This window comes from Atta colombica, unplaced genomic scaffold (genome assembly GCF_001594045.1).
Source record: "Atta colombica isolate Treedump-2 unplaced genomic scaffold, Acol1.0 scaffold239, whole genome shotgun sequence".
Taxonomy (NCBI): Eukaryota; Metazoa; Arthropoda; class Insecta; order Hymenoptera; family Formicidae; genus Atta; species Atta colombica.
Window position 1 is genome coordinate 707,592 of NW_017259337.1, and position 16,423 is coordinate 724,014.

Below are 16,423 nucleotides of genomic sequence, written 5' to 3' on the forward strand. Positions count from 1 at the left end.
AAATATTGATTAATTAATTTATATTAATATCGTTAATTCAAAATCAACAGTATATAACGATATTTCATATTTTATTAAAAAGATAGGCAAGTGTCAGCATCTTTTGCGTCATCAATAATATTATTTTCCTCATTATTTTAATTTAATTGCTTTATCTTTAGGAGGAAAGGCATTACTTGTATCACTTAGTTTTTTTCACATCAAATCAAGCTATATTAATGCGGCAAGCAAAAAAATTTGTTGGTATTTCTTTAAATATTGTATACCGATGCATTTTTTCATGCACCTTACATTATAATAAGAAATCCATACCGCAACTAATTAGCAGTCTATTTGTATAAGGCACATTATTTTTTTTCGAATATAAGGGAAGATTTTGTCTTATGTTTCATTACTAGAAAAAAATTTATAACTAAATACTTTTATGAACATCTCCGAAAAAAATTGAAAAGGTATATTATTACAAAGATAAGAATATAGAATAATACAATACATAAGAATAGTAAATATAAATGCAAAATGGTCGAAACATAAAAATCTGCCTAATTGATACTAATGTGTTAGTCAGAGTTTATATTGAATAACAAATAACATAAAATTCTCGTCAATAAAAATAACGATTATCAGAAAAAGGGCTCGTAAAGAATCGTTAATTGAATCAATTATTTTTTCTTGATATTTATATTCTAATTGTATAATGTAAACTCTAAAAAGATGGAAACGGAGGAATAATAATAACTGTACGTAATAGCAAAAAAGTAAGTGACGCTTTACAGAAAACTGCATTCATGGAAGATATATCTTATACTTAATTCGTCTTAATTGTTGGTCAAGGCTTATGTCACTTCACAAGCTGTCAGAATTTTAATTGTAATCGACACAATTTATCGCAGTGTGTGTTTGGTCCCATCATGGAATTCTAACATATGAAGCTACATATTGTCATCTAGAAGCTGAGAATACTCAACTTGGATACTCATGAAATATATTTCTGAGCATTTATAAAATTAATTTCGATATTCTATTTCTTTTATCAATATATTTTGAATATACTTTATTCAAATATATGTCATGAAATTCAATTGATATCAAGATAAAATTTCAAATTTATATCAAAATATCAAGATTCTTAATAAAAGTTTTTAATAATTAAAATATCTAATTATCTGATTTTCTAAGATGACAGTGCGCCGTTTCGATCAAACTTTATTTCAGCCGAATAATAAGAGCCGAGTAGAAGCGCTATCTCGAGTATTGTATCACGTAATTCTTTTTAACATCGTCTCTTTCTTCGGCAAAACGCCTAATTAAGTGCTCTGATCGAAGTGGTGGCAACAGTTAGCAAATGGAAGCTCGAGATGAGAAAGAACGTTTAAATCTGCGCCGGTTCGACATAATTAGCGGGTAGCATGCCGTGTCGTCCGGTACGCTGCACCAATCCAGTCATCCAACCCTCATCGACAGCTGTGCAATTGACAATTAAATCACCGTCGCAGAAGCTCACCTCATCGAGATCTTGCGCTTCGTAGTCATACATCGCTCTGTACACTCTCTGCGAAAAATACATTTTTATAGAAAAAAAAGATATGTAAAACATCCATTTGGCATTCTATACACATTTTTTTACTTATGCTTTTTGTCACAATAATTTAAGAAGCTCATTTAAGAAGTGTAATTTGTAAAATTATAAACTCTTTCCATGAAATCTTTCTTAGATTAGCAAACACATAAGATTATATTACAAATAACTCATAAGAGACAACACAATGCGACAATAAGTAATAAAAAAGATATTTACTCCGACGTTGGAGGGCGGTGGCGGTGATTGATGTTGAGGTTGATGCTGATTATTATTTATCGTTGTAGCCGGCGTTAACGATCCGTAATATTCATTCACTGGATCGATGTCAGCAACCGAGCCAATTTTTCGTGTCGGTGGATTCGTCACTGCAAACACATCGAACTTTTATGAGCAACGTATAACTTACAACTTTCTACATTTGTATACTCTATTAGAAACGCATAATTCGTTCTGTAATCAACACCCTTTTGTTCTTCAGTTAGTAACAATTGTTACTTGGTGCGATCCTGTGATCTGCCACATGAATTATTCCGTGGGTTCAGCAAAGAGCGAACACGGAACCGCAGAATGAGAAACATTAAACAAAGAGACGATTACACTTTCTATTTTCCCAACGAGGTGCACGCGGTGATGTCGCAACGATTAATTCCAGTGCAAATTGCTTCGACAATTTGTCTTTGTGATGAATCGTGTGTAACGACGATAAAAGCATAATGATGCGAGCGTTTAAGTCTGACGAGCGACAATAATGGTTTAGGTGATTTCACGATCATAATATAAGTCTGGCGTTACAATAGGAATAGCTAAGCGTTTGTCTTCCTAAAATTATCTTTCTAAACAACAATTCGATTAAAGCACGATCTATTGAAACCTATTATCATACAGGGACACGAATTCTATCCCACGCAATCATAAAATAGGCAGAATAGACTGCAGAATGCGACCTCAGGTAAAAAACATCTCAATAAAAAAATATACATTATTAAAATTCTTTCTTCGTTTCCATCTTCCACGAATCTTAATTATTAAGACGCAGCCATATAGGCTTTTGATATAACTATGAATGTATAATCAAATATCAAATTGATCGTAAACATTAATCGCATTAAAATTCAGATACCAAAAATAATGTTACGTATTAAATATGCAAATCACAATCCATAATAATAATAATAATAATATTAATGTTATATAGTATTACATAATCTTTCTACAAGTTACTCAAATTATTCTATATTATAATAATATAGTCATGCGACGTCTCTCTCTACATAGCGAAAGGTTGCTGCAACGATTGTAGCCGCGAAGGTAAACGCACCTGGTCCCTTGTCGCTCGTATAAATGACTGTGGTAGCAGCTTGCCTTGCGGAATAGGGACTCGGCCTCGCTTCGCTAAGGGGATCGTAATCAGCGATCCTACCTGGTGTCCTCTGTACCGGCGAATTTGCCGTCCTTGCAGGCGGCGGATTGGCGTTTATGCTCGACGCAGGTGCGATCGTACCGTCAGTGTACTCTACGTACTCTATATCAACAATGCACGAAAAAGACTAGCGATACGTTTAATAGAAGCATTCTGCGATCTGCCCACCATGAACGGTATTATGTGTGTGTAATGGAATCATGAATATGGAAAAAAATAATGCAATAAGAATCTAAATTTTGTCTGAATTTTACATTGTCGTTTTGGTGGATTGATTGCAGCAATACGTGTGTATTCATGATTATGTCATTTTTAATACACAATTTTGTAAATGAAATGTGAACAAATAGTACACTGGTACACAATAAATTCACGAATACTGATACATAATGTATAATCTGCAACTTGATGATTACAGATAGATACTATTATGTAATCGTTAATTAACAGTTGAGATGTTAAAAATTGAACATGTAATTATATTATTATTAAGATTAAAATCATAGACAAAATGTTAGGTAACTTATTTAAGAAATTGTATAAATTATAATTGTTATAAAAACACATTGATATATAAATAAAAAAGAATTCCCAATTTACAAATTTATGTTTAGATTATCCCCAATAATTTAATCAAATCACAAATTACGTCAATAGCATTTTTCCAATGTTAGTGCGTTAAAAATCATTCAACAAATTTTATTTTAACAAACATGATATTTTTAGTTTGGCAATAAAGTTTTACACACTTATTGTTATAATTTTAAAACGATACAGTAACGAAATAATAAAAATCGTAAAAATATATATAATTATATTTCCCATTTTATTATGCATTAAAAAGATATAATATCATCATAATAGAAAAAACCGTTATATGCAAATACCGTTAAAGAGTTTACCACCTACCTATTTGCTCGCCATTTTCTCCGGTCATTGTCCTCTTTTGTTCCATGATCGCCTTCTTCTCAAGCTCGCCGTGATAAGCGACATTCGAGATGATCTTGCTGTTCTGTTTAATTCTGAGAGTCTCCGGATCGTCCGCCACTTGCGTAAACTTCCCCTTCGCCTTTTCAAACTCGGCATGATACTTAACGTTACTCTGTATCTTCGTGTTCTCCGCGATACGCTTCAGCTCCGGTGTTTCCGCCATTGTGGTGGCTTTGGCTTTTGGTATGTGCCTGCCAAGAAAGAAAAAAAGTGAAAAATTTTATCGATATTGTTGTAAGAAATTATCTAGCCAACATTAAAGAGCGAGGATTCATTCATGGAGCATTTAAACTCATGCAAGATGAGCAAGTCACTTCGAGTTTAAAGCACCGTTTCGCAACACCCGGTACGTCGTATTTCACATGAGTTTCAGTTTCGTATTTCTCTCTCTCTTTCTTTTTAACGAGAATATCTCGCATATACAAGCCTCTCGCATTATTTTACACGGATTCCCTCGGGGTGACTTCCTACACAAAGGAAACGTGTAAGTTCGCTGACTAATGCAAGTTCCAAGTGAACGACAAGCGGTCAATGACGTCAGTCTTATCGTGAGCATCCTTCGCGTAGTACGTCGATTATAATAGTTAAATTGTAGGTATGGAAAATAGTAAAAAAATAATTTACATTCGTCGATGTCACAATTATGCAATTGTGTGACATTGAGTTTCGAAAAATCCGAATTTGCTACATCATACATGACATACAAAATGTGTGATGCACCGGTGTCTCGTACGTGTGATAACGATATTTGCATTCTTGTTATTATCACACTACACTATGAAACAGCGTTATCTACAACTGCATACTACAAATGTCTGCCCGGAATTAAACGCATGAAACTTATATTCTAAATTTTTACACACACACACACGCGCGCGCGCACGCATGCACGTATAATGTACGAACTTTAATTAGGAATGTATGTATAAATATGACTTTTTAATTAGAAAATTTTAAAATTAGTTTAATCTATTTCTTTAGAGGAAAAATTTTAATCTCAAAAAATTTTAATTTATTATTCAAATTATTATTAAAAAAATTGTATTACATCTTTCGTTCGACGCTATTTTATATTTTAGATTAATATTATAATAGTAATACATATATACATTAATGAAATGAATATTATATGTAGTACTCTAGGTGACAAGATATATTTAATTGCAACAATTCTAAGTTATATTGCTCGATAAATAATTATTACTTGACATTCTGGACAAGCAGTATGTGCCTCGTGACGTAATTATAATTATTAATTAGGCGGGCAAAAAAGGTATGCCTAGTCTTAATTATGACGCGATTAACACATTTCAGCGAATTGAGCGTGCATAAGCTGCTATTTTAAGCGGATTATTCGCCTCGCATGCGTAAAACGCTTTTTGCTGTGCATGACGCGTGTTAACGTAAAATAAGGATAATTATTAATCAATCGATAACCGGATGAGTCGAGTGAAATTCGATAGAAACCTCCTTTAGAAACGACCGATTTAATTATGGCACAGATAACTGTCCGGTGCTTATTTAACGAAATAGAAATCAGTGCGTGAACGCATAATGATACGTGCGCCTGCAGTAAATGACACGCGTGAGAATGCAATTTCAGTGACATGCGTGAATGTATCGACAATATCGTATTGCGATCCGCATTAAAAAATGCCGGTACTGACGCAATTAAGGAAATGCTTAGCATTGTGTTGATAATTGAAAATTCCGGTACATTAACCTGTTACCTATTGCAACTTTCTATGTATATTTTTATCACGTTTTATATACTAAAAGTGCATATATGTATATAAAAAAACTTATAAAATTATAAAAACTTATAATTTTTAATTTATTATTTTTTTATATAAAAATATTTTTCATATTACAAATTAAATGAGACTGCTATTCTTTTTCTTTAAATAAATCTATTCTTAATAATTACATCTTTTATGATGTTAATTAATCGTATTTTGGACAATGTGTCTGAAATGATTATCGAAAGTAAATTGTGTAAATCGTATAACGCGCGAGAATTAACCGGCGTATACATAAAACGCAATCGAGATTTGTGTCACGACTTCGTTTCCCATATACGGGCCGCGTTGTCTGACCCGGTAATTGTGCCACGCGATTACGTAATACTCCGGCGTACCGTACACGAATAATAGACATGCACTCTTGACTCTCTTTGTTCAAAGAAGACGAGGGATAGGCATTGTTACGTGCCCAGGGAGGAAGAATTATCTTGTCGACCGATGCGCATCCGAGTTCCTTGAATTTAGCGTGGCAAAAGAGGAAGTTCGCTAAAAATAACGTTGAGAATGGCCATAAACGAAAGAAAATTGGAAAACAATGCGGCTCATGTCTTCTCGTATGACTCTGTTGCATGTTTTCAATTATTATATATACGACAGAATACAGATAATAATACAATAGATAAATATGAGATAAAAATAACATGTACCTCGCAATTTTTCAGATAGCTCAACGGAAATTTAAATATAATATAGAGTTATAATTAAAAATTGGTCAACGGAATAAAAATGCATTAGTTTCTAAATATGTTAAATATTCTACGTCATTATCACATTTAATAAAAAATAAGATTTTTGTAAGAAATCTACTTGTGAAATGTTAATAATTAAAATTTATGATTTAATATGCGCCTAAATGATCCTATCATATAATAACAATAAAAGAAATTTCTTTTAAGATAAAAATTTATAAATATGTATGCGAGACTATATGATTTTTTTCCAGAGATTGACTCTACGGACTATACGACCACGATTAATACGCAACGAAGTGATTCATTGAATCATTTTAACCACGTATGTATATGTACGATGACTAATCTCTTAACAAACGCTTGTCTACGTACTATGATATACGTCCGTAATATTTATCGAATTTTTCTGACGCACTCAGGGCGTATTTTACAATTAAGCAGAAAATGAGTTTGCCAACATAACATATGGCGCAAATAAAATAAGAAACATTTCATCAGAGCATAAATTTAAAATAATTAAATCACTCGTAGGATCATGACGCATCTGATATACAATGAATATTCATTTAAAAAAAGATCTATTTTACACAACATATGTGGCCGAATTTAATTCGGTATTAAATGTGATGATGTATAACAATTATATAACCTTTCGAGAATATAATAACAAAATTTAAGTTAATATTTATCGATGATATTGTAAATACTAATCAAATTATGGTGCGACAGAAATTTAGGTACGTATATCTTTCTCTCATATTTTATTGTTCAGTGAAGCTTCTTCAGATTACTTAACAGCGTCACGCGATACTGCATGCCTGATTTATCGAATACTATATATGGAAGTGTCACCAATGTATTGGAAAGGATAACATTTGTTGCACCTGGTTATCACACCGGTCAAATAGCAGCAACGAGACAGTACTGATAAATTACAGCCAAGAATCATAATACGCTTGATAAACGAATATTTAAACATGCACAATGCTATACATATTAAACACATTAGTTACATTAGCAATAAAGTTTAAAGACTCATCCGATCTGATAATATGAACAAATTTAAACAAATCGAATATTTTATGAAACTCTTTATGTAAGTTCGTTTCCTTCCTTAAATCGCTTATATAATTAATTTTTCTTACTGAATCGTCTAGAACTATATAGAATTTCAAAATTTTATTGTATTAATTTAATTTATAATTATTTATCACAAGTTTCTTAAACATAAAATAATTTTTTCCTAATTTTCTTTTGATATATCTGCCGAGTTATTAACGCATACATTTCTGCCATTAGATTTTTTAAGAATTGAAATTCAATATTAATTGAATAATTAAATATATTAAAATTGAAAATATTTTATCTTTATATTCAAATCTTATTTATCCTTATTCGAAAATTAAGGATTTCTATGTTTAAATTATATATTCTCGACCTTGTATAAAATTTCATAAAGTGTTTCTCTTTCAGGACAAACAGAAAAGTGGGATAAATGGCAGTAAATGCAAGACTCAAAACCACATTTCTCGTGAGAGTGATTACGTATAATATTATATCGATGCGCACAAAGTTCATGAAGTCTCGCGCAATGTTTCTTGCCACAGGAGAAATTTCAGGGCGGGTCTATTGGATTCCGTTACTGCGGTTAAATCTCAGATAGCTTCGAAACTTGCTGCACGTCAATCGTGACAACAAAACGAAACCGTATCTGTGTCCGCATTCTAGAAATTCTCACGAAGGTCAACACAAAGAGTAGAAAACGTCCGGAAAAAATACGTATTACAAATTGTAAGCCTTGTAAAAGTATCATAATGTTTGTTCTTTTCTATCCTCTTATTATATCTCTAAAAAAATATTTTTTAAATACAAAAACATATATATAATATATATATATGTGTGTGTGTGTATATATATATATATGTCTTTTTAAATACACAATATATACGACTCTTTAAATAATTTAAATATATATAGTAAAATATTTCACATAATTATTTATATTATTTTATGTCATAATAATTTATATAATCACAATAAAAATGGAATGTAAATTTAACTGAACTGTTGGCGAAATTAGGCATTTTACAATTCATTCGATTAAGAAATATAACTCATATCATAATCGGCAATTATTTGTAATTTAATTATTGTAACTTGCAGAAAATTATACGCTTCTCCAGATATAATATATAGGTATAATATAAGTTAGCTATCCTTACAAATATTAACCTTTCAATAGAGATATTATTTTCTCAACAGAAAACTGTCTCATGAAAGTTCAAGATACTTTTTTTTCTCTGATAATATATATACCTATATACCTATAAGGATTTATAAATTATAAAAATCGTATATTACAGACCTTTACTTTCAAGATTATTTCTCAATATAACACGATGCTCGGTGTTTCAATCTAGTAAAAAAGAAAAGGCTATCGTGTTGAAAAGAATCTAGCGACTCTCCCTTTCCAACGTAATAACGCGAATCTCATGCAAGTACTTAATTTATGCAAAGTTTTACGCACTCACTTTCGATATCGTGCTGAAAACTTATATGCTACTCATTTTGCACGATTCGCATAAATCGCACGTTGTGTATGTTACGCAGAGGAGATAAATACCGGATGGAAATGCGTTTGTAGTGATTTGCTTTTAATCGTGGATTTCCGTGAGCGATGGAAATCGGTGCGTAAGGTGCGTACGTTGTCCATGCACACAGATACGAACTTTGCATAATAATATAATATAATGTGCTACAAAAATTTCATACGCCCGCAGTGACAGCGCGGGGTCCAGAGGTGGATGCATTGTGGGACAAGGTCGGTTCACTGTAGACATGCAGACAGGCCACGCTAGGCTGGGCACCCCTTTACGACTAGCTGTTAAATTGTTCGAAGCTAAAAGTACGACGTGACAGGCGGCGGCGTTTCCTGTTCCATCTACTCGCCGTCGAGGCAAACGACTGCCAAATGAGATTCGGCATGGACACGTTTGCATTACATTACACTTTGTTAAAAAGTTATCTCACTATCCCAATATATATATTCAAATATTCTAACCAAAATGTAAAAATATAATAAATGTATTGAATAATAAATTCAAATATATACATATTTTTTTAAATAAATACTTTCAAAATCCATAGTTATACAAAAATATAAGAATAAGATGTAAAAATAAAGTATAAAAGACATATATACGCATCAGAGAAGAAAATCAAATCGATACAAAAACAGTAGATTAAAAATAATTTAAAAAATAATAAATGTAAAATAATAACGTTAAAGAATATATTTTTATAAAAAATATTGGATTACAAAAATTTCTGATGAAATGCTAAATAAAACATAATCCTTTCGAAAGCGAAAAATAATCTCTTTTTTAGTATCAAAAAAGTAATGAAGCAGCAATAGTTTGTTGCAGGAAGTTCACTGCAGAAACTCGAATATGTAATATTTTGGTGTCATACGATGCCATGCGAGTTTGGATTAAGCTGACAGAAATACTGAAATATGAAATTCGCGAAAAGCATTTTTATCACAACAATAACAATACAAAATGATATAGCAATTTATTTTTTGTATATTCTAAATCACATGAGTAATTTAGCAAAGTTTCGCAATTATAAAAATGTAAGACGATTTAAACGTGATTGTACACATAAAAAACAATTTTTTCTTCAAAATTAATGCACGCGCTAGATTAAAAGATAAATATATAATTTATTTTCTGTTCATATCAATGAATTGGACATAATCTTTCTCCTTTTGTAAACAAGGTAAATGTTACTAATCTGTAGTTAAATATACATATAGAATTGCCGTGTGATTTAAGTTGCATCCACTAAATAGAAATGATTATCGTCGAAGGAAATGAGTCATTCGCGGTGAACCAACAACAGTCATGGATGATATCATTCGTACTTTATTAAAATTTGGGAAGACATGACTACATATAAAAATAATATAGAATGCGAAAAAGATGAGAAGAAAATTATACAATACAACGAAGAAAGAATACCTACTAAGCAACAGAATATCTGAAGAAAAACCGCGCTTTTTTTAAAATATAAATTTTTTTACGAACGAGTCAATGCTTTTGATAAAAACCGGAATTTTGACCGGAATTTTCTTGCATAAATGTTTCATTTTTAACACATCTGAAAAAAGTATAAGCTTGGAATAGAAAAATTCTATTTAAAGAAAAGTATACTTCTGTATTCGCGCCCACGATGTAGCAAAACTAAAGTACGAAGAAGGAACGCAAATGTGAAAAAAAGACAGACTGAAAAAAAAATGCACAAGCAGGTCTCCACACGTGTTCTCTTTTACTATCCGGTAGAGCGCTTAATTCGACGTATATGTATAGCCTGTCGGCGAGACGTGCATATATGAGCTAAGAGAGTCCGGAACATGTGTTTTAATCATATAATGTTATATCCGTGAAGAGACCACTTTATTTAATTCGCAATACCCCTCTTTGAAAACCCCGAATAGTCGAACGATGTGCAAAAACAAAATTTTTAATTAGTCTCAGATTACACTCGACATGAATAGCTGCACTCGTAATGAATAGCTTCGAGTAGAGGTGAAAGGGAGATAAAGATATGTACATGAATATAAGAATTAATTAAATGAAAGAATAAAAATGCTTACAATTATCATTTAATGCTCAACATTGTTAAATTATGCTGCCATAATAATTACAGCTGTTAAGCTGATAATATCTAGTAGTTGCATTATATAAAACAAATATTCAATTTATAAAATTTTGTGAACGTACGAAAATACTTTTAAATTGTTAAATGTTTTATGAATATTTTACTAAAATGGCATATATTTGAAATAACGCAAGACACGATTATATATTCTCTAAATTCTTTGAAGTGAAATTGAAATCTCACTCTAAAGAGTAAATGAAAAATGAGCTGGTCTTGGAAAAGAATGGTTCAATTTTTCAATTTTTAAGAGTGAGATTTTAATCATCAAAGTGAGATTCATCTCTAAAAGTTTCAGAGAGTAAAAATTTACTTTATTAATTGATACTTAATCGCTATTATATTTGAGAATCTATTACACATTTAAGTATTTTTTAAGAAAATTAAAAAAGTATGAAAAAATCACTGGTTTTTCTATATTATATTTGAAAGTAATATAAAAAATGTAGCGATTCAGAAATCTGGATAAAAAATTGTTTCAATAAAAAACTAGCTTTTAAAAAATAATTAAGATAAATGAAAATATTTTCATTTTAATTATAAAATTATATTATTAAATATAAATATTGACAACAAACTGTCTCATACGCATACAATTCACTTTTATAAGTATAAATTTCCAATTTCAGTTTATAATACTTTAAAACTAGTGCAGAGGAATAAATAACTATACAACTGCATGGAATGTGAGAGTAAAAATAAATTGAGAATGAATTAAGATTGGGGCTCGCATAGGGGCAAGATAATGAACGAGAAAGATAAAATTATAGCATAAGGGAGAGATATAAGAAGGAAACAGACGAATGAATGAATCTCGCAGCTCACACATGTTCGGTTTTACTTATTCAGTACATCGTCTGATTTGACACGCATCGCTGATACCCCGCTTGCTGTACGCGGAATACAAAATTCTTTCGATGAGACATTATCCGCATAGTGTCGTTGACTTCGTGCTCATTTTTTAAAATGAATTTCAATGAAGGCAAATGCCTCTAGCAGATAATAAATGCAGCTTTACGTCAAGTAAGCAAACTTTCTAAGCGATAAAATGCAATGATCGTTTATGTGAGATGCTTAAAAGGAGATATAATAGGCCCAAGTAAATTATCGAAAAGTCATATCTTTTGAATAATCGCTCATAACTTTATAACATAACGTATAATTTGTATGATAAATCACAGTGTGATTACTTTAAAGTTTAAATTTTATTTCATATTTTAAAACATGATTAATAGTAAAAACATTGAACATGTGATATATATTTAAATGTTAAAAAATAAGCAGAAACTCTGCTTCAAAATTCTTGAATAAGACTTGCAATAATTTATCAAATTAATTTTAAATTGTAAGTAATTGTATCCTGTTTAGTGATCTTTTAACATTTATGACAACTCTATGATCAATCATAAATACTTTTCTCCATTTGTAGTTTACGCATTCGTGTTCTCCTTTTGTGAATATATTGGATGACGCTTTCTCGGCGAGAAAAGGATTGGAGCGTCTAGAACGAATTACTTGTCATTACGAAGCATATTATATGCCATATAAGTGCTGAAGAGAAGACCGTACGTAAGAAGAAAGAAATGCAGATTCGAATCGCGACTCAGAGATTTCGTCATCGCGATGCACAACCGGAATACTGTACGAGTCACGGACTCGTATCTCTTGGTGCAACGTGGCATACCGATATGAAAAGACGAAGGCGCACAGAGAAAACCATAGTGCATTTCGATTATCGTCAACAATAAATTGAATTACAAAGATTGAGATAGACAAGAAATTAATTAAATAAATACATGATCCTCTAACGCATTATCAAAATAATTTAATCTCTATCACAATCACAAAGGAGGATTGATTATCTAAAAAATATTACATAATTATTTGGAATTTTTTTTGTAAATTTGGTTCGTAAATTTTATCTTAAAATATACTGTTAGAGTAATGTGTATTTTTTTTTTATAATGTAAGTATAATAAAAAAAATAGTTTCGAGTCAAATGTTAACGAATCAAATAATATTAAAAAAATTGATAAAAAGATGTTAGGAGGTTATCGCAGGAAAACGTTAGGAACTTTTACACGCTTCCCCTCGGAATCTCCCATTGCACAAAAATAGTACAATTAATATCCGTCGGGGTCACGAAATTAACCGCAACGCAAAGTTACTTTCGCTGTGTCGCCCGACGATCCTAATTACTTTCAAATCATGATGAATGTCTTATACTTAACACGAAACTCGAAATTCTGACTAAGATAAACGTTATCGCTACGGTTTTCTTTATACATTTTTTTCTTCGTCTTATCTCATAAAACTTTCACGCACTTGAATCATGATTTTTCTTCATTCAAGATAGCACTTTGATTGCGACAGGAAAGGATTAATTTATGATTATTACTGGTTTCATTGAAATAAGTAAAGGACTGTCGCAAGACGAAATCTTTTAGTCATTGCTATTAACGTCCTAATGATTACTTTACCAATACTTTACTCAAATATTTCTCAAAATAAGCAGCGGCTTATTTTTTTTATTACGATGAAGCAAAATAACGATGAGGAATATTCATCCATCATTCGATATTAATTAAAAGCTAATATAAGTATAATCTTTCTGCTATATAAGTAATATATGTAATGTATGTTTACACATCGTTATATCAAAATTATAAAATTAAGTGGAACAGGAATATCCGCAATAGAACTGGAATAGACTTTTCGTCGATCAATTATTACGTTGCTTTGATCAAGCATGATCTCTCTCAATCACGCAACTCATTATATTCAATTTGAAATGCATTTTTCTGTTTAAAAGTGCATTTGAATTTATTTCTAATATAGATGGATATATGTTACGTGTATAAATACATGAATACATCACCTAGAATTTTTAGTATTACTTTGATAGTCACCGTTAACAATTGAAAAAAATATCATGTAATGCATTCAAACGTAGATGGTAACATACTGCTTTCCAGTTTAATTTTTCATTTGAATGAAAGCGCGTTTAATTTGCGAGACGAGCAGACACGCAAAACGTCACTACGGAATAATTGATTCTAGGCGTAGAAAATGATATTTATTCTGCATGGCGATTTCATGCGAGCACTGCTGCAAGCAGGATAGGTGAAGCGGAGCTTATGCGAAGCTACCGGCGACGTGTAAAAGGACACGCGCGTGTTTAAAAGTTTCCTCGCTGCGCTCGAAAGGAGGATCCTCTGGACGACAACCATTATCTCTCGGCCACGTGAATGCTCGCTCGTGCGCTTTCGTTGCGTCGACATGCCTGCAATACGGTATACGTTTGACTATCGTAGAATCGCAATCGCGCGAACGAAAGAACGAACGGCTATTTTCCTCTCGTATGCTCTTCTCGCGAGTCTTCAGTCCGTTGTTCATCGGATATTAAACGTCGCGTTATTGCTATGCGTCCGTGCAGGTTCGAGGAGCCCGCAAGGTACGTGCGTGTGCCATTAGCATCGCTAATCATCAATGTTGCATTTCCCTTCTCATGAGTGCCAAGTGTACTCACAACAGAAATAACGAAATAAAATTGCGCGTTTAAGAATCTTGAATAAATATTTCATGTGTTGGATTCTACTCGAAGATGATGTTTATAGGGTGCTCAAAATGCGGGAAGAGAACAGCAATTATGTTTCTGCTCGAATAAGTCAGTAATTATGAAGATAATTCATACGTTCTTAATTAACTAAACAAGGACAGAAATATGATATGATGAAATCAGTTCAAATTAAAATACTGTAAAACAATAATCATAAAATAAAACACATAAAAACAGCCAATATTAGCTCTCCAATGTAGAATGCAAAATATTAAAAAAATAATCTTGTTCACTTTTTGTGTTCTATTAAGGTTTTTCCAAGCAATGCCAGCAAGTGTTAAGTTATCACGATTAACTTGGTTGCATAAAACAGCTTATTATGCGACAGAAAAAAAAGAGAACGCGACAAACAGTCCGACTCGCAGATAGCAGTTTTCACGGGTCAACTTTCTTTCTGCAATAAAATGGAACGCGAATTTCATCAGAGGCATGACAAATATACGATCACATAAACAAGAAATTAAACATATAACATTCCTACTTACGCCTCGCAATATGGCTGTTTGTTGAAACCCTTGTACGTCCGCATATTCAGGGTCATACCGCAGCCCTGACACTTGAAACATTGCTTGTGCCATATCTGTAACAAGGAAACAATTGTTATTTCCACGTCAACTTGTCAGGTTTATGCGATTGCATAATAAACATAGCGCGGAAAAAAAAATAAAACGCTTAGTAAACCTCTCAAATTTTCGAATTTTAATCGGTATTAAACTTGATTCATTGTAATACGAATCATAATCTGACAGTAGGTATTATGTGCAGCGCATTTCGTCATCAATTCTTTCGATGGTTACATCAACAAGTGTTCAAACGCGCTCTTCTATAAATATTAAAAGTTTGTTTTCTACGAATCTTATTTCGATCGAGAAGTGTCCTACTTAATTTTCTTGCATCTCTTTAGAACCTGTATGCTTATAAATTATTTACTTTCACCAGGATAATTTCATCATAAATTTCATTGCACTGTACTTGAGAAATAAACGTCAGCGATAAATAACGAATGATACTATTGGTGATGATAATATTACGATACGATAATGATATCTCGCGACCTTATTCGCAGTGTTATGAACTGTCAATATTTCATAATGATATCAATACTAAGGCAATCTAATATCATGTACGGATAATCATATGACATTAACGAGGTGAAATTATCAGTTTTTTCGCCGTAATCTTTCTCTCTCTCTCTCTCTCTCTCTCTCTCTCTCTCTCTCTCTCTCTCTGTTAATGAGATATTTTCAGTATTTAATCGCCGGAATTAATTACGAGTTAAGTATTCTGGAAGTGATTCTTCTCTAAAAGAAGAAAATGATTTAGTTGTCATAGAAATTTTAGATCTATTGTTTTTGTTAATTAGCAGATTGAAAGAAATGTTGACCAAATTATTCATAAGCCAAATTTTTTTTATAAACTTTCAAACATTAATGTCTGCAATAACAAAAATCGTGTTTAAACAAAATAAAATAATTAAAAATGTAATATATATATATATATATATATATATATATATATATATATATCAAAATACAGAATAAAGTGTCTTTATAAATTGTAATGTAATATAGTATGCATATTTTATGCCTGATACGTTTT

The 16,423-nt window shown here is 31.5% G+C and overlaps 1 protein-coding gene across 2 annotated transcripts in view; it reads right to left on the reverse strand.

The window, feature by feature from the left end:
- Nucleotides 1-1,191: 1,191 nt before the first annotated feature.
- The window catches only part of LOC108688820 (LIM and SH3 domain protein Lasp), a 26,396-nt gene continuing 11,164 nt past the window's right edge, over nucleotides 1,192-16,423 (reverse strand). The window contains exons 2-6 of one of the 2 annotated variants that reach the window (XM_018195282.1): nucleotides 15,310-15,404; nucleotides 3,912-4,183; nucleotides 2,901-3,104; nucleotides 1,799-1,947; nucleotides 1,192-1,552 (exon numbers count right to left, since the gene is read on the reverse strand). In XM_018195282.1, coding sequence (XP_018050771.1) covers nucleotides 1,373-1,552; nucleotides 1,799-1,947; nucleotides 2,901-3,104; nucleotides 3,912-4,183; nucleotides 15,310-15,404 — 900 coding nt within the window. In that variant the 3' untranslated portion in view covers nucleotides 1,192-1,372. The remainder of the gene's footprint in view (nucleotides 1,553-1,798; nucleotides 1,948-2,900; nucleotides 3,105-3,911; nucleotides 4,184-15,309; nucleotides 15,405-16,423) is intronic. The other variant, XM_018195283.1, reaches the window with a different exon arrangement.